This window comes from Phyllostomus hastatus, unplaced genomic scaffold, assembly GCF_019186645.2.
Source record: "Phyllostomus hastatus isolate PE091 unplaced genomic scaffold, TTU_PhHast_1.1 phas_contig_402, whole genome shotgun sequence".
Lineage (NCBI taxonomy): Eukaryota > Metazoa > Chordata > Mammalia > Chiroptera > Phyllostomidae > Phyllostomus > Phyllostomus hastatus.
Genome location: NW_025333873.1, coordinates 11,367,366 through 11,386,499, shown reverse-complemented (window position 1 = coordinate 11,386,499; position 19,134 = coordinate 11,367,366). Strand labels below are relative to the sequence as shown.

Below are 19,134 nucleotides of genomic sequence, written 5' to 3'. Positions count from 1 at the left end.
TACGAGGACAATCTCTCGATTAACACAGTGCAGCTTTAAAAAAAAAGTCTAATTCCATCTTCTGGTTTGAGGTCACTCTTCAATGTAGAAAGAGAAGACTGAATCACTCTTTATGGCCTAGCAAACAGAAGCAAAACAAGCTGCAATCCACATTTAAAACGCGTTCAAATGGCCTCCATTTTATAACACAATAATTGAGAGACACCAAAGTGGAACCACAGAGCCCCTATTTCGGGCTGCAGACTCCGCAACGCACAGCTTCGCAGATGCATTAACGACAGTTAGCTGCGTGTTTCCGGGCATCCACATGGAACAGCATTTGGCATACGAGAGTCATTCCCCTCAAGATGGGTCGGATAATAAGCGAATGATCATTACCTCACATTACATGAAATGGAAGGAAGCCATTAATGCAGCATTCAAGTCATAAATTCACACACTCAGAAGCCAACCGAATAAAACACCAGCTCTTCAAGCACTATCATCTCCTCCACGCTGCCACATGGACTGCGCACACTAAACGCTAACAAATACTATAATTTGTGTGAAATGCAGAAGGATGGAGCTTTCCGTTTTTATGTTAACTTGCCTATCTGTCCGTTTGCTCACAGGCTGAGAGCAGGTATCTGACACCACAGCTAAACCGTCCCCGAGCAGACGGCCCGCAGCTCAGACCGCTTCCCAGAAGCCCACAGGAGCCCCACCCCACCCCCCAGCCCTCCCCCACCCAGAGAGCAGTGTTGGGAAAAAGGCAATTGAATACCACCCTCCAGGTATTCTTCCGGGAACTTGTGAACCTTGCACATTATTCCAGAAAGGCCTGGTCTGCTTTAATAAGCACTGGTAAAGAAACTATAGAAAGTAAATTCAGAAAGTGCTAGCGTCCCAAACTTTGAAAATTTGCTATTCCCCCTCTATTATTTTTGAAGGATACCAAGCAAAATGGACTTATTTGCCCTACTGTTCCATTAATGGTATGTACAAATATCTGTGTACATCAGGAATAAAAACTATAAGTATCATGACAATTATCCACAAATTTATTATGCATACTATGAATGTATTATATAATAAACATATACTTTATTCATACACTAGCTCACAAAAAATCATTTTAATAGTTCCCAAGTGCCAATACCCACGTGATAGGGTCAAAACTTCTATGCCAAAAATGGTGTGCCTAGTGGGAGTCGGGCACCGTGCTACGCACTAGCAATAAAAAATAAGGAAATAAAAAACTTTGAGTAAACAGGAGCCCAGCATGCAAAGGGTTACAACTTAACTGGGAATCGGACCGGCAAGTCAACAATGAGAAAAGCAAAAGCAGATGACGACACAGGACCAAACCAAGTCCTAAGGAAACATGAAGAAAGACGGTGGCGAGAGGGCGGGGAGGGAAGGATTCCAGAGAAGCTGATGCTGGAATTCGTTATGCACAACTAATTCACTGAGTATAAAGGTGGGTGCTTCTGGGCAAAAGAACTCTCCGTGGGAAGGCACGTAACACACAGCGGGGTTGGAAAACTGCAGGCTGATTCCTACCAGAACACAGAACATGTGGCAGGGGGGCCTTACAGGACAGAGAGACTGTGGAAGGTCTTGTGTCCTGACTCAGGAAATTGAATCTGTGCTCTACAGTCAATGGCAAACAACTGACAGGTTTTAGCAGAATAACAGCAGTAGGAAGTAGCAGTAGTAACAGCTAATGTTTCCTAAGTACTGAGAGAGTGTCAGACATTATGCTAAGAGCTTTATATATATTAGCACATATAACTTTTCCACGACCCAATCTATAAAATTAGACTCATATTGCAGATAATGGAGACTCAGAGAGGAAGCGTAACTCGTCCCAGGTTACATATCCAGATGACAGGGGAGCCAGATTCGAAGGGAACCTGGTAGAATTCCCTTTGAACAATGACGAATTCGGCAAGCAGTGCACGAAGTGTGGATCAGTGAAGAGCACACAGCATTAACCCGTGCCAGGAGACAGCCACGAGAAAGCAGGCAAAACACATTCACAGCCCGAAGCAGGGCTGTGAGGGCTGTGTGCAGACGCGGGAGGCAAGAGCCACTGGATCAGACTGCCAGGACTTGGAGGTACAGGGGACGCTTCTCTGCTGTGTCACCAGCAGGCCTGCGATGACCTGCCTATCTCTCTCTGCCCTGAGCGGCCACAAATCTTAAACCTAGGTAGCCTACCTCTGCCCCCTCACCGCAGACACACACAGCGCCTGGGACAGTGCCTGGCAAGTACTGGCAGCTCAGTGAACATGTGTGGGAGAAAGAGGGAATGGAGAGAAGGACAAAGAAGCAAAAAAAAGGTCTATACTTCCGGCTAGATACAGGTAAGGGCACCACTGACCATCCAGGGGACAGAGCAGAAGAAACAGATAACAACAAGGGGCGATAAGCTTTTACATAAACATGTAACAAGTTTTACATCTGCTTTTAAGTGACAACACAGAGTGGGGCAAAAATAGGCATGCAGTTGGTCGTGGGAAAATAATACAATAGTTAATAATAATAACACAAGAATAAACTGTTTCACGTACTCACCACTGTAAACCTACTTCTGCCCTACCTTGTACATACTATGAGTTAAGGTAACTCCCAAAGAACTCTATTACTACCTTATCCACTGGTATACGTGGAATTGTTTAGGAATACTGATGCAGGCACTAAAAAATTACCATTCAAGCCCTGGCTGGCGTAGCCCAGTGGATTGAGCGCGGGCTGCAAACCAAAGTGTCGCAGGTTCGATCCCCAGTCAGGACATATGCCTGGGTTGCAGGCCATAACCCCCAGCAACCGCACATTGATGTTTCTGTCTCTCTCTCTTTCTCCCTCCCTTCCCTCTCTAAAAATAAACAAATAAATAAAATCTTTTTTAAAAAATCACCATTCATATGAGAACTGAAAACATTTTTAAAGCATTTGACTCTCAGTCTTCTCAATGCATCTGCATGGCTGCCAACAAGAACAGCCAGGGGGAACCGGCCCGGGCCACGGACGGACGGTGCACCCGACGAGGAGCCTGAGGACCAGCACTCGGTCCCGCGGGAGCTCAGGAAGTGCCCTGTGTTTCAGCCTCTCGCAGGTTCCAAAACGGTCGAGGCCTCCCTTCTCCGGGCTCGCTTTTACTGTCGAACTTTTATTTTATCCTCATGCTGCTGTAAGATGAACCTGCATACCACGTTCTTCCAACTGAATGAGAAAACACAGGCCTGGCACATGGAAAGGACACCACGGACGTCTGTCCTCATGACGGCCAGGGTTGTTGTCATCATGGTTCCTGCGACTCCTGCCCTGCTCAACGGACACAGGGCCAGGCAGACAGGACTGCAGGTCCCGTAAGGAAAACGCTGCTGAGGACGGAATCACTCCCCAGCCGCTCCTACCTCCGCTCATTCTTAAGGCTGCTTTCCGAAGTCACTTTTCTCAACAGTCAACTCACGCTCCTGTTGAGGGACCAACACCCAGCCCTGTGCTTTTCCCCCAGCAGATGGATGGCTAAAGTCTGTGACAATGTATCTGAGTGTCTGCGTGAGGTCAGGGACCAGGCCTTTCTGCTCGCAATGACACCCCTAGTGCCAGGCAATCATTCATACATCATACAAAACGCTCAGCAAATTCTTGCTGACAGCATCAGAGAATAATAAAATCCCAGATTTGTTTTCTACTAGTCGCTATCTGACCAACTCCTGACTTATACCAAAAATATTTACTTCTTCATGGAATTCAAAATAAAATACCGACACTTGCAAATACTTTATCACAAATCTGGCTTAGACTTTTTAAAAAGTTTTAATTTCAAATTCCTCCAAAATGCACATCCTAAAGCAAAAGTAAGGCAGTAAGAGAAATCAGTTAAGATTTGTGAAAATTATTGTAGCAAGCAGTTTTAATAATCCTTGTCAATAAATACATATTTAATATTTATTCTGACTTTTGAGAGACACTATAAACGACTAGAGATTTGAAATTTTCAATTTTTAGATGCTCTGGAAACTCTTACCTTGACATTTCCCAATAACAGACGTAAAATCATCTTTCGCAGACCTGCAACACAGGCACACAAGTCAGAGGGCAGTTTTGCTGTAACGGCACCGTGGACACTGCTGTGCAGCCAGACACAGCAGACGGGAGGGCTTCTCTGCGCAGCACTGCGTCCCCCCCTCCTCGCGCACAGGTGGTTCTACGCCTCAGAGAAGGCCCATTCGCTAGCGACAGTATTCCCTTCCTACCGTTCTTTTTCATCAGAAAGGCAGCTACCCCGGGAACCAAGCGGCACAAGCACCGGTGAGTGTGAACACGGAAACAACCAGAGCGCCCTGCAAAGGGCGACTGGGTAGGAAGACGCGGTGTGCCAATGGAAGACAATGGAACACTACGCAGCCGCAAGAATGGATGAAACACAGCTATTTGCAACAACACAGATTGCAAGGTCCTCGAGAAGACTACGCTAGGCACAATAAGTGAGACAGAAAAAGCCAAGAATCACAGGAGTTCGCACATGTGTGCGATATGAAAGTGAAAGTAAAAAATGAACAAATACAACAGACAGACAGACAAAAACTCACAGACACAGACAACGGTATGGCTGCCGCCAGAGGGAACGGGCCGGGGCGCAGTGAAAGCTAAAAGGGGTCAAACACATGGCGATGGGGAAAAATCGGGCCTTGGGTGGTGGGCACCCAGTGCAATATACAGAAGACGTGTCACAGAAGTGCACACCTGAAACCCACACGACTTTATTGACCAGCGTCACTCCCAACACATTTAACTCAAACAGACAAGCGGTCACACCATGAGCACAACTCCCAGAGAGACGCATTTCACGTCACTGCGGCAAATGGGAGAGGAAATGCCAGCCCCTTCCTGCGGATAACAGAAGTTCAAATCCTGTACCAACGGGATGCTACACGATGCTGCTAAGAAACAGGAACCTGCCTAGACAGCCAAGCCAAAGTAAGTGATGTAGTGTTGAGAGGCTTTCATTATTGCCAGTGATTTTTATCCCGATGGTTTTAGGAGGGATCACAGAGCCTCCCTGTCGGAAGTCTACACTGCAGTGGGGGCAAACCCTTGGACCACTCCCCAACAAGATGAGGGGTCCAATTCTATTTGGATAAACGGGAAAAGAAGGAAATTTCACAACCGGAAGCTAAAATCAGTGTGGTCACAATTGAATTCTCATTAATACTGTCTGTTGTTATTCAAGAAGAATGAAGTAGCAAAAAAACCTTTGGTGTCTGTCCAGGCATCCTGAAATTTCTGCCCCATTGCTCGTTTTCTGAGAACTAGGAGTTACACCTTGCCCGGGCAGAGGAGCCATCCCCACTTTTAGAGAGGCCATACGTTTTGTCTGCTGTTCATTCATTTCCCAAAGAATGAACTTGTTTTCCTGAGCGAGTCGCTGTTGTTTTATCTCTTCCATAACTGATGCATTAAATAAAAATAAAACGCATGGAAAGCCCAGCTAAGAGAAGTCTTCTTAGATGTGTATGCAATGCCACTGAATGTCTCAAGAGGACAGGGAATATCACTGGGCCCAAGTAATGCGTAGCCTTGATCTCCTGCAGACCCATGGTCCATCCACAGCTTCACGCCGACAGGACAGAAGGGCCCCTACTTTTCCGTGCCTCCCTGGGCATCTGCTCAGCAGATTTCACAGCACACAGTCAAACAAGAGGATTTCCAGACTTCTGGAAAATATGTGTCATCTACTGAGAAAGTGAAATTCTTCAAGAGACAGGAGAATGATCTGAGAAAGTGGAAAGACACACATCCTCCTCTAAGAAAGTACCCTTCATCCTTTAATTGGCAAAATTGCTGTTTGACACCTCAGCAAATTATGTGAGTTAGCAGTAAATCCCTTTAGATGGGCCCCCTTTAAAACTCTTAGTTGCCATAAATCAAATACAGTGCTTGTCAAAGTAAATTTTTAATACAAATATTAACAGTTACCTGATCTCCACACACTGATCTTGAACAGCGGCCAACAGTTTTCCATTGCTGCCACAGGGGAGACAGGAGAAAGAAAAATCTGTGTGAACACTTGTAGCAGTCTTCCCCACAGCTGGAAGGATTTTCAGAAGGTAAAATCATTTCTTTCCCATTCTTTCATCATCCATCTTTGGGCCTTACCATCAGGTGAGCATTTGGTACAAAAGCACACAGAATGATTCAAATATAGCTTGAATTAACACGCTTAAACAATAGTAACCATATGTGTCCAGGGGAATTTATAGGCAATAAATACCAAGATTTTAAGCCATAGGACCCCAAACCTAATCCCATAATGAAATGTAAGTGCTAATCCAGGTAGAGAAACATGATATGGATTTCATACACCCTTACCTTGCAAGGACCAAATGCCAGTTTGTCTGTTTGTTAACCAAGCGAACCAGTCCCTCAGGCAGCAAAAAGGGTGCAGGGCTGAAACCACAACACATCAGCTCACTTAAAGTGTAATCATGAAAACCACACACACACACACACACACACACACACACACACACACACACAGTAAAAGCAGAAAACACTGGAGCTAGTCCTAAAGAGCCAAAGGTCTCTTTTATGTAACTATATTATCTCTGGAGCTTTTAAGATTAGATGTCCTCACGGAAAAAGCTATCTGTGGTAATTCCATAAAACAATTCCTACACACATATCTAAAAGCTGAATTATTTCCTCTGTCAGAATAATCAGTTTTTTGTTCCTTTTAGGGCTCAAAATTAGCACTGTGCCTGAAAACATGCATGATACTCAAAAGAATTCAGAAGTACCCAAGAACCAAAACCCAAGGAACTTCCTCTGATACACAGCAGCTGAATACGGACCACAAGAGGGAGGTAACGATAAAACAAAAGTTTCTTAAAAGCTTTGCAAGCTGCAGACCCATCATGTGGACAGTGAAGATAAGGCTGAGAATGCTCATCGGTGAAAACAGAAGCTATCATGAACTATTCTGGTAAGGACCCCGGGAACAAAAGTTACCCTGGGTCTGTCTACTGAGACGCCCTATCAACGCATGCCCAACGCTGGAAACGTCTGTTTCATGAACTGGGCTCAGCTGAGTGTCAGCATCTGTATCGCAGTTCAGTTCTGAAAACTTAAACCATGAACAGGCAGTACTGTTTGTGCTTGATGTTCACACTGTTTCTCTGTGCAACTGGCGACTCACCTGTACCAGATGTATTGGCGCAAAAATAGTAAGTGGTCTGTAATGAAAGGAATAGCAGAGCCAAATATCAATCAGCTGTTCTTGAGGGATCATTTTTCAGATTAGATCTCTTGATGGTGAAAATCTAAAACACACTGCAGACTCAGTTGTTACACAACAAACGCGAGTACAAATCTTAAAGTAAGAGAATAGATAAAATCTGATATACGCTGTAACTTTGACAAGATTGTGTATTCGTTTATGGTAAGTTCCAAGCTGGTGTACTCTAAATTTTGAAGTATTTCCTAATAATATAAAAAGTCAACATGATTTATTAAATTTTGCCAAAAGGCTTTAATAAAACAGTAGAGTATAAAAGTTATAATAATCACCCTTAAAACCAAAGTACTTTTATAAAAAATTAAGACAACATTTTATACTTTATAGGAAAGCTTTAAATAATAATAATAATATCCAAAAATGGGGAAGTCCACAAAAAACATAATCTCTAACACACTACTGACAAATAATGTTTCATGTGACCTCATTTAAAATATGTATGTGTGTGAACATGTGTATACACTAAGTATGTATCACTGGGAAAACGTCTGAAGGACAAAGATTACCCCTGGGTGGCAAAAGGAGGGATAATTTAATACTCACTCTACTTAGTGGTTATCTGTATTCTCTAAATTCTCTATAATAAACTTTATTACTTGTATACATTTTGTAAATTTCAAAGCACTTATGATAACGAAAACTGAATGTGCTAATGCTTTTTGCATCAGAAGAGGAAATTATTTTATCTTTGCCAGATGATAAGAGAACACAGGTGCCCTGGCTGGTGGTGGCTCAGTGGACTGAGTGCCGGCCTGCAAACCAAAGGGTCGCCGGTTCAATTCCCAGTCAGGGCAAAGTCTGGGCTACAGGCCAGCTCCCTGGTAGGGGGGCATGCAGGAGGCAACCACACAATGGTGTTTCCTTCTCTTTCTCCCGCCATTCCCTCTCTAAAAATAAATAAATAAAATCTTTTTAAAAAATATGGGTCATCTGGAGTATTCACCTCCTTTGCAACTGAATCTTGTCTTTAGAAGTAACACTCACCAGTATAACATGGTAAGGCGTTAGAACCAGGAAGCCATTCAGTGGGATTCCAAATGCATGACCTTGGGCAAGTTTCTCACCTGACACATAAAGTCCTAACAGCACCCACCTCACTGGCCGGTAACGGTTTCTAACAATGAATACAGTAAAGCCCTCCCCGCACAAGCTCAATGTGCCTCCTGCTCCAGACTTCCTCCGCTCTGGGAGCTCAAATGCAAAGTCTGCCAGAAGTTAAATGAATGCCCTGGTTAATCAATTTGTAATTTGAATAACTCTGACCAGATATACCTGAAACATCATGTTAACCCCTTAAAACAACCTGTCACTATTTTTTTACTCTCACCAGAGGGCATTTTTTCACTGTTTTTAGAGAAAGAGGAAGGAAGAGAAAGAGAAGCATCAATAGGCTGCCTCCCGCACACGCCCAGACCAGGGATTAAACCTACAACCTAGGTATGTATCCTGACCGCGAACTGGACCCACAACCTCTTGGTTATGGGACAACGATCCAACCAACTGAGCCACACTGGCCAGGGCTGGCTTTTCATCCTCAAGGTCCGTACTGTCTGACACTCACACTGGATTTGGTTTTCTTCATTTCTTTGAACACATCCATAATGGTTAACTCGGGACATACACTTGCTCTACAGTGCATTAAAAGTGTGTATGTACACACACACCTGTGTATATATACATACCGCATATCATGAAAATATATACATGTATAAAATTAAATGCGAGTAACATGTATGCCCTTCACTTTCATCGGCTGCTACACTATAAGTCTAAAAAACATATTTTAAAATCCCTAAGATTGCTAAAACAGCACAGTAATGAGAGAAATGGGGGGAAATTTTCTGCTAACTATATACTTACACACAGAAAAATAAATAAGTTATACTTACCTCTAATTGCTTTTGTGATGATGAAGGATGCACCATGTTTACGGTTGCCTCTAGGCTGCAAATATTAAAAAAAAACACCTTACATTTAAGAATTTTCTAGCAATCCTTACACAATATGCAAAAGTTCTACTTCTTTTGTGAATGCTCAGAGCGCTGGGTACAAATGGGCAGTCTTTAAAAACTATTTGTGGACAGAAACAAGGAGAAGCAGGCCTGGGAGTGGTGGGAGTACACGTGTGTGAGGGTGAATTCTGCACGGGACAGGAAGGATTCAGGCTGGAAACTATTTCATATCAAAACCTTGGTCCAAAGACGAGAGAAGTCAAGGGCAAAGACCGCCCTAGAAACCAATTCAGTTCAGCTGGGGGATCCAGAGACCTAAAACAAGTTTTGCTTGCAAGAAGGGGGGGTCATACAGATCAATAATCTCATGTCTGGAGGCAAATTTATTGAATATTGTATATCCACAGAGAAAATGCTACTAAGGCACACACTGACATATAATTTCTATACTAAAGAGTTGAGCACATGAGCGCGAGCTGCAAACCAAAGTGTCGCAGTTTGATTCCCAGTCAGGGTACATGTCTGGGTTGCAGGCCATGACCCCCAGCAACTGCACATTCATGTTTCTCTCTCTCTCTCTTTCTCCCTCCCTTCCCTCTCTAAAAATAAATTAAAAAAAAAACGCTTTAAAAAAAAAGAGTTGAGCACAGACTAAACACTGTGTGGGCTAAACAATTCTAGGCACTACAAATACTGAATAAGATGCACTAATGTGCTGTTAAAAAAAGGAACAATGGACATAGAGTAAATGCAGACAAATATGGCTGAAAAGCCCAAAATAGTTATCTCAACAAACATGAAATGACCATCCACTTCACAGAAGGCACAATTTGGTCCTGGGAAGGGATATAAAATGAATCCGATAAAAATATAAAGAAAGAAAGAAGTCAGGTATAGCTGCCCTCCAAGAGCCTGTTGTCTGACAGTTGAAATCAATAGAACAAGAAAAAAAGTGCCATGAGGTTTCAATGTAAGTTGATACTGTGCTTATTTTTTAAATCAATTTATAACATGAAGCATCCTGAAACACTATTATAATTAATCAGTGAGGACTAAAGAGTGGAAACTTATCCTTATCCAACCAATAGCAGCAGCAACTGCTTCCTGTGCATAACCTACAAAATATTCACACTGTTAAAAACAAACAGAAACTAAATAAATACCTGAAAAAAACAATAATATATACAGATCTCTGTCAGCCTACAAAATACATTATTCAAGACAAGCAGAAACAGCATTGGGAAGGAGGTTAAAGGAAAACGACAAATTTTGTAGGAGAATGAGCAAGAGAAGGAACAGTTTCTCCAGTAAAGAACCACTTTAAAAAGATTTTGTAAAAGAGAATGTATATGAGCTGGACACCATGACCTTTGATAAAAGTCGTTCTCGATCTGGCTGCATCATCCGAGCCTAAACCAGTGACTGGCACATGTTAGGTGCTCACTAAATACCTGCTGGATAAATGTGGACTCTTACTCTTCACCCCGTGCCTGGGAGGTCCTCTCCAGGGTTCAACTGATAACCCCAAGTTCCATTCCAGGTTACCAAGGCCTACGACCCCTTCTTTAGCAGAGAACCCAACTAAGGCATTTTGCTCAACGGAGAAATGCTCACTGGATCGCCTCCCCTCTGGAGTGCACGCACCACGGAAGTTTTTCACCTCTGTGCGCCCAGAGCCGGGCACAGTCTCTGGGACACGGACGGACACACACATACACGTATTAAGTGCTTACGTATTGAAATACACTAGAACTGGCACGGTTCCGCTCCAAGCAGGAGGAAAGGTTTGATGCCACGCTCCTGGGCAGCCCGCCAGAAGGTGTTAAGACTCTGGGTGCTGGAAAACTCCCACTACAGCTGAGAATCAGACCTGCCAGCCCGCGGGACCGGACCCCCGAGAGGCAAATACCAGGACCCTGGAGTCCCTCGCGGCAGCTCCCCTCCAAGGACCGCCAGTGAGACAGAACCAGAGCCCGAGGTTCCGACCCGCGACACCGCATTCGGAGCCAGGAAAGAATCTCAGGAGCCCGGCTTAGGGGACCCAGACCCCAGCCGGCCCCCGTGCCGTTGCTAGGACAACGGGACAAGCTGATGAGCCCGGGAGCCCTGCTCCACTCCCCTACGTGGCTCTTCCTACGTGGCTCTGCCCGGGCAGCACCTGCGCCAAGCGGGCCACAGCTCTAGAGGGGCCGGGTTCACCTGTACTTCTGTCTCCGGGGGCCACTCGGTGTTGACCAACAAGTCGTAGAGGATCGTCTCCTCCTCGTCCTCCGCGGTGCCCGGCATCACAGCCCGCGCGGACTCGGAAGCCTCCATTGTCGCCCGGCCCCGGAGCCGCGGGAGGAGGGGCCCTACGGCATCCCGCGGTGGACACGCTTCCTCGGCCGCGGCCGCTTTAAATTCTCGGGGAAGGGGGTGGGGTTGAGTGGAGTGGAAAGGAAATGTTAGGTTAACCCTTTCAGGAGCAGGAGAGACGATGACTATTGCTTGTCCGATGTAGGACTGGGTACCACTGAGCTCCTTGCTTATTAATCTGCGTGACACCAGCCAAATCTGAACCTCTTATCCAGCCAGCTTCTACGAAGTAAAAATAGTAAAAGTATCTCCCTGAGATGCCAGCATTCGTCTGTGTATTCTTTGCCCAACACACAGAGAAAGAGTGCAAACAGTGTGCAAGGAGCGATGCGCCCCGACAGACGAAGCTGATGAAAGGTATCAGGGGAAGTACGGAGTCTCAGGAAAAGCAACGAAAGCCAGAGGGTCTCGAGGGGCTTCCCGGAGCGGGTGCAGCTTGTCCTGGTGGGTCTTCACCAGTAGGCAGAGCTGGAATTAAATGAAGGTCTGGGCAGAGCCTTCAAGAGCGGCAAGTGGGGCGTACGAAGACGAAGGCAGAAATGTACGGTTGAAAGAGCAGGCGGCGGACTAAAGCCCAGGCTGAGACCGGGCGTGGAGGCGGCGAAATGGAGACGTTCGGGGAGGACCCGCAGGGAGGGGGCTGAAATGCCGGCCCGCTCCGTTCACTCCTTTGTTCATTCATTCAAGCCACAAGTGCCCCTGGGTAGAAAGCCTTGTGCTGTAAACAGGGCCTATTGTAATGCGAATGAATACCCAGGACAGCGCACCAAGGATTAGTGCCGAGTCACCTTCAAAAGAAACAAAAACTGAAGCATTCTTGCAGGGGTTATCATACGCACGACGTCCATCAAGGTGCACTAGGCAGTGATGCAATGAGAAGCCTCCACTGGGAGCCCAGGGCTTCCTTTTTCTCTCCAAGTTAGAGACCTCTCGGCACGCCCTCGGTGCCCCGCTCTCCACCACCCGCACCACCTGTAGCCACGCCGGCCCTGCTGTTTCTGAACTCACCAGACACACATCCCCTTCAGGGACCTTGTGTGGGTTGTTCCCCCGCTTGGAAAGCCTTCTACCCGATGTTGGTCTGGTTCCTCTTCCTCACCTCCAAGTCTTTGTTCAAATGTCACCTTCTCTCTGAAGCCTACCCTGACTGCTTTGTAAGTGTGCAAGGACCTTCCCTGGCCGCCAGCTCTCCAGCTCCCCAGCTCCCCAGCTCCCCCACACCTTCTGTATTTTTCTCCCTAGCACCTGGCATCACCCCAAACACTCTTTAATTTGTTCATTATATTCGTTCATTGTCTGTCCCCATTCACCAAAATGTAGGCTCTTCCAGAGCAGAGTGCTCTGTCTACTCTCATACATTCAGATAATACAGCATGGGGTCCACTCTTCTCTACTGTGTGTTTCTTCCCCGTGGGTCTTCTTTACTACTCACACAAACACTTTACTCTGACACTGCTTGTCACCAAATATGTGGAGGTTTTTCCCCCAAGACCAGCAAGCAGTCCCCAGGCATCAGAAAGGTGCCCAAGAATTCAACTTGATTCTGACACTATCTATCCTGAGACCCCTCAGATCCCACAGGCTAAGGGCTCAGGCCCACAAGACTGCCCACCTCCTCCCCCACACACATGTACACACACACACACACACACTGTGCATCTGAACAACTGACTATAGATCAGAGATTTCAAAGACCTCCTCCATGGGTTTGATGAATTGCCTAGAACAGCTCACAGAACCCAGAAAAATCTTTACCAGTTTCTTAAAGGATATGGTGAACAGCTAGATGAAGAGAAACATAGGGCCAGTGACAATATCCCCAGAGTTTATAACAGGGCCTTGAACAGAGACAGGACAAAATACATATTACTTCTTCAATGGAAAAAAAAACCTGCCCCAAAAACCTTTTTGACACATTGTATCTGAGAAGTACTTCTTGCAGCAGCTTTTCATCAAATCCTCAGCTGCGAACAGCAGACACCTCTGCCCATGCCACCAGGGCTGTCACTGTGCCCTGCTTCAGGGACCACGTCTCAGGATGGATGCTATAGGAGGTGACCCCACCAGGTGGCACACCCTTCACTTGGGGAGGAGGAGGGGCCGCCCCTGGAGGGGAGCAGGGCCTCAGCACTGCCCCTTCCCTTTTATGAATACCCAGTGTCTTCAGCCCTTGACTCTCCTTCCCTATCTCATCCTTTCCTAGGTAGAAATCAGGTCGCCTTCAGCTTAATCCATCCTCTTCGCCATCGATCAGCACAAGCACAGCCAGCGGGTGGCTGGCCAAACCAACGAGGGCTGCTTCCTTCCTGGCTGTGAAGGAATCGATTGCAAATACATCACCGAGAATTGTTTTTTCTCTACCATAGTCCCACTATGTCAATTGCTTTATTCATCCTCACCCTGACCCCAGTCACCATAGTTTGTCCAACAGAGCAGAAAACCTAAGGCCATGCCTGCTGGACTCCTGGGAGCTTGTATTCTGCAGAAGCAAAAAGCACAGACAAAAAAGACATCATTTAGAAAGTGACTATGCATTTAACGGGAGGCAATTCCTGAAAGGGAAAGTCTACTTCCAGAGGTGCTCTGAGCAGCCGGGCAGATTACAGAGGCTCCTTCACCACGAGTTAAAATCCAGAGGAATCCTGGGAGGGGAGGAAAGTGAGGTGACCAGTAGGAGGGAAGAAAGTGGTGAGAATATGTATACCCTGAGAAGGGCTGCAAGTGCAGACGACCAGACATTGGGGCTGGGAAAGAAAAGGCAGAGATGTCACCAAAGTTCGAATCAAAGCTCAGCTGAGTCGAAGGAGCAGGGAGGTTTGAGACAGGGAGGGTGGCTGAAGTCCAACGGCCGATCGGTCTTATGCACATTGACTAGATAGTTACTGGTCCAAACTGACACAGTTTTGAGACTGAAAAGTGATGACTTTAATAATTATGATAGGGAAACAGGAATGAAATAGGATTGTCCCAGGTAAACCGAGGTGACAGTCACACTAATCTTTTTTATATATCTATTTCATTTATTTATTTTTAGAGACGGGGGAAGGGAGAAAGAAAGAGGAAGAGAAACCATTGCTGTGAAAGAGAAACATCGATTTGTTGCCTCTCATACACGCCCCCAACCAGGGACTGAACCTGCAACCCAGACTTTTGCCCTGACTGGGAATCGAACCACTGACCTTTCTGTCTACAGAACGATGCCCAGCGGAACCACACTGGTCAGGGCGAGGTCACACTAATCTCAAACAGGAAAGTGGTTGGTTTAATGAAGAGACCTCAGGCATTTCACAAGGACAGCAGGACTCTTTTCTTCACCATAAATCTCTTCTCCTTTCTTCTCTCACACTTACGCTGACAGCTATCATTTTTGTGTGCCTAGGCCTTTGGCTTCCTTTGCAGAACTGTTCCACTGTTCTCCTCTCACTCAAGTCACACAGGTGTAGTGGGGCTGCCACTCCCCAAAGCAGCCTCCTCGATCCAAGTCTGTCCACTCCGAGAGCCCCCCTCCCCTGAGCGCTGGGCTGAGAACGCTTCCCTGAGGTTTGGGGGCAGGGGGATCCCTGGAAGTGGGGGGGAAAGCCCCCACTTTGCTTTGGGAATCACGGAGTTTGAAAAATACAAGTTTGGGGTTGTCCACAGCCCTCTGATTCACTCTACAGGGAAAGCCCATCTGCACGGTGAGAAAATGAAATCGACACAGTGAGAAAAACACGGGAGGCAGAGACCTCACCTGGCATTAGCATGCCTGAAACGAGCAGCAACCCGGCGCTCCAGGGAAGTGAGCTGGTGCATGGCCCGTAAGCTAATTCGTGTTTCCGTGCTTTGAAACCACGGCTCTCATGGCATTCCTAGCTTTGGCAGAACCACCTAAATTAGAATCTGTAGTATGTGGGTCTCTGCAGTGCTGCCTCTGAGTTGCCAGTTACCAGTGCCTCCATAGTGTTGTGGCGTTAATACAGTGATAGAGCTCACAGAGTTCCTGGCTCACAGAGCTCCTTTGTCCTCACAGCTGCCGCTGAGAGGAACAGACAGGCAGGCACCTGGGAGATTCTGACCCCATTTCTCAGATAAAGAAAACTGAATGAAGCTCAGAGAAATCCCAGATCACGACTGAGCCCAAATTCAAACACACTTCTTCGGGCCTCGAGCCTGTGCACCTTTGCTCACACACGGCACGTCATGGGAAGACCGACGAGCACTTAGATGGTTGAAAATGAAAATGAACTGTCTTGGATGACCGGAAGAAGTGCCAGCGGGTGGGAGGGCAGTTATCAGCCTCCTATATTCGGGGGAAATGAAGTCTATCTAAGAGTTTGATTGCTATGCATACACTGAGTGTCACAGTCATCTAACTGACTTCTTACTGTAGCTGACAGTCCAGGTCTAGCTTAAAGAGATTCTAAGTCATGAGCAAGTCATTCTAAAAGGAAAATTGTGCTTTCCCAATAACCAACACCAACGGTAGTTCGGTGAGCTGCTTCAGGAAATGAGACTAAAAAAGATGGAGAATTCCAGAAGGCATAATAATAACAACAGTAAAGCTGATACTAGTGTGTGTGTGTGTGTGTGTGTGTGTGTACGGCAGGTGCTGTTTCAGGCACTTGGTTACACCTTGTTGCGGCCCCTCTCCCCAGTGCTGCCAGGACAGGGTGGACATCCCCATGCACGAGGAAACAGGGCTCTAAATCAGGTTACACGCCAGCAGTGGTGAAGCCAAGACTGAAACAGTTTTTGTCTAATTTTGAAATAGTCAATAGAGAAGGGGCCATTCTTATTGGCCATTCTCTATTGGCCGTGATGTGGCCATTTTAATGAGAAGTAATCTGATGTTTTTGTAAGCCTCTGATGAGAGGAAGGGAAAAAAAAACAGAAAAAACTTTCCCAGTACTTCCTATTATCATAGCATATCAAGTATGCCTCAACTGAACTGAAATGTAATTCTCATCCATTCTACTGAGGGCCAAGGGCATTACCACCTCAGAGTCAGACAGAAATGGTTACAATATCTCACATAAATGAAGTATGTTTCTTCTCTTCTTCCATGCAGAGCTAGCATTAAGTGACATTCAGTTTGTTTGTTTGTTTTTAGGAGCTCAGTTTTTTTAGCTTCTATCAGCTAAAGAGCCCATTAAGCCAAAAGCCATTAATGATTCAGCATTTAACCCTTTTATACTTCCGCATAGTGGAGACCAAAGATAGTTGATCCTTTGCAGCAGCTTTCATTTTAAACTTGAACTTGCATGATAAAATTAAAATGGGGCACTTAAATGCTACCTGGTATAGGTGTCATACATGTGTACTCGGTTGAATGATAAACTAGTTCTGTATGAAGTGTATAAACTGTAAGTGTAATAATAAAATAATATTAAGAGCAGTGCAAGAAGTTCTATTTCCTCCAGAAAGCCTGGAACATATTAGCCAATCCTTCCATAAATATTCTAAGACTTCTCTAACATCTCTTGGCAGCCAAATAGCTATCATAGCATTCACACATGGGATCAGTGAAGAAGAAGTCTCCAGTCTGTTACGTAAAGCTCATTGACTCTGACTTGCTACACAGTTCACACAGGTCATTCCCCCGCCCCGTTTTCCTCACTCACAGATCACTAGGAACAGCAGACTGGCCGTACCAGAGAGACCAGGGACAAATGCAAAACCAAGCAGCATGTGCCAGAGGTGTGTGCATGAATCAGAAAAAAAAAAACACTTGTAAGTTAATCAATTAATGATTTATATGTAAGAATAGCTCTTCTGTTTTATTTAATTTAAAAACAAGTTAGCTTTAATATACTTTGAAGCACCAAGAATAAGGTGGATTCATGGATAGATTGCTGATGACTAAGTGGAAAGGTATGTGATAAAGCAAGTGTCACAAAATATTGATACAGTCTTTGTGGTGGGTACTTTCCACTTTGCAATATGTGAAAACTTTAATATAAAACAGGAGGGGAGTGAACCTAAGTGTCCCAGGTTCGATTCCCAGTCAGGGTACATGCCTGGGTTGCAGGCCATGGTCCCCAGCAACTGCACATTGATGTTTCTCTCTCTCTCTCTCTCCCTCCCTCCCTTCCCTCTCTAAAAAAATAAATAAATAAAATCTTTAAAAAAAAACATGAGGGGAAACAGTAAAGCTCTAACTTTAGACCACACAAACAAGGGGATGGAAGAGAGGAGTTCAATGAACAGTGGGATGAAGTGCTTTCTGATTTGAGACCAGGACTGAGATATTAAATGACGTCAGATTTTAATAGAAAACTATGTTGTTAATTATATAATCTTCTTAAAAAGAAAAAAATACAATGTGTATCTTCCGAACCATACAGTGGAACAAGGGAACTATTTCAGGCAGAGAAGGACAGAATAAATAAGTAAAATAAACCAGGATAAAGAGAAAATGCTCCCACTGGGATGGGGTGGTCCAGTGATCACTGGGCTAACAGAACACTCACATGCTCACACACGCATCTACACACACAACATGCACACACACACATGCACACACAGCAGACTCTCCCCCAACCTTACAGAGAGTAAGACAAACGGAATAGAATTTCTTTCCCAGCAGACTCTCAGCCATCACACACCCAACACGGCCTGTGTGCCACCCTCTTCAGATGGGCGCTGGACTGCGTGAGCCTCCTACCCTCGCAATCTTTCTGTCATGCTTGGCATTTCTTTCCTGTGGCCGCTGCAACTCCTTCAGATCTCTCCCACGTCATGAGTCCACTCTGCAGGTCAGTCTGTGTTTAATGTGTCCATCGAGTTTTTGATATCAATTATTATATACTTTATTTCCAGGAGTTCTTTTTTGGAAAAAAAGAAATCAAGTATGCTGGCCATGTTAGTGTCTTACTTCTCACTCATGTTTCAAACACACCCAGCATGATTTATATTTCCAACTTGACATTTCAAATACCTGAAATCTTTAAAGACGTTTGCTTTTTTCTCTGGACTCTTGCTCGTGGTGACTTGTTTCCTTATGCAGCGTGTGTGTGAGCATGAGAGAGGCAGAGACAGAGGGGGAGAGACAGGATCCCTGTGGGTCGTTTCTTCATATGCTTTGGAATCCAACCTGTGAGCATTTTTTTGAGCCCTGGGGCAGAGGGTACACGCCCCCTGGGGAAGACCTGTCTTCACTTTTGCAAGGTACCTGTGAGATTTCGGTCTACATTAAATTAAAATTCTAAATTATTTCCGATGTTACCAATAATATAAACTCAGGCCCCAAACTTGCAAAAGGATTCCAGGCTGAGCAGACGAGTTTGATTGCTGTCTGACTCTGTTTTGAGATTTTTATTTTATTTTGTAGCTCTTCTTGGGTCCGACCTCTAAGGAGGGTGGTCAGTGACCCAAGACCCCCCACTTCACAGGCCCTTGGCTTTGACACCAGCCTCCCCGTCCCACCCCTCCTCCATGATCAGCCCTGAAGTCACAGCTCGGCCCAGAGGCGTGCTAATGACTTCTGTACTTGCTTCTCCTATGGATCCTTCCGCCGGCTGCCAGGATTTAGGGTTTCCTTTACTTTCTGACAAGCTCCAT

The 19,134-nt window shown here is 45.5% G+C and overlaps 1 protein-coding gene across 4 annotated transcripts in view; it reads right to left on the bottom strand.

The window, feature by feature from the left end:
- Nucleotides 1–11,589, bottom strand: part of NBAS (NBAS subunit of NRZ tethering complex) — a 243,145-nt gene extending 231,556 nt beyond the window's left edge. For all 4 annotated transcript variants that reach the window (XM_045844418.1, XM_045844421.1, XM_045844420.1 and 1 more), the window contains exons 1-6: nt 11,440–11,589; nt 9,178–9,232; nt 7,190–7,226; nt 6,364–6,441; nt 5,971–6,018; nt 4,019–4,062 (exon numbers count right to left, since the gene is read on the bottom strand). In XM_045844418.1, coding sequence (XP_045700374.1) covers nt 4,019–4,062; nt 5,971–6,018; nt 6,364–6,441; nt 7,190–7,226; nt 9,178–9,232; nt 11,440–11,556 — 379 coding nt within the window. In that variant the 5' untranslated portion in view covers nt 11,557–11,589. The remainder of the gene's footprint in view (nt 1–4,018; nt 4,063–5,970; nt 6,019–6,363; nt 6,442–7,189; nt 7,227–9,177; nt 9,233–11,439) is intronic.
- Between the last annotated feature and the right edge of the window lie 7,545 nt (nt 11,590–19,134).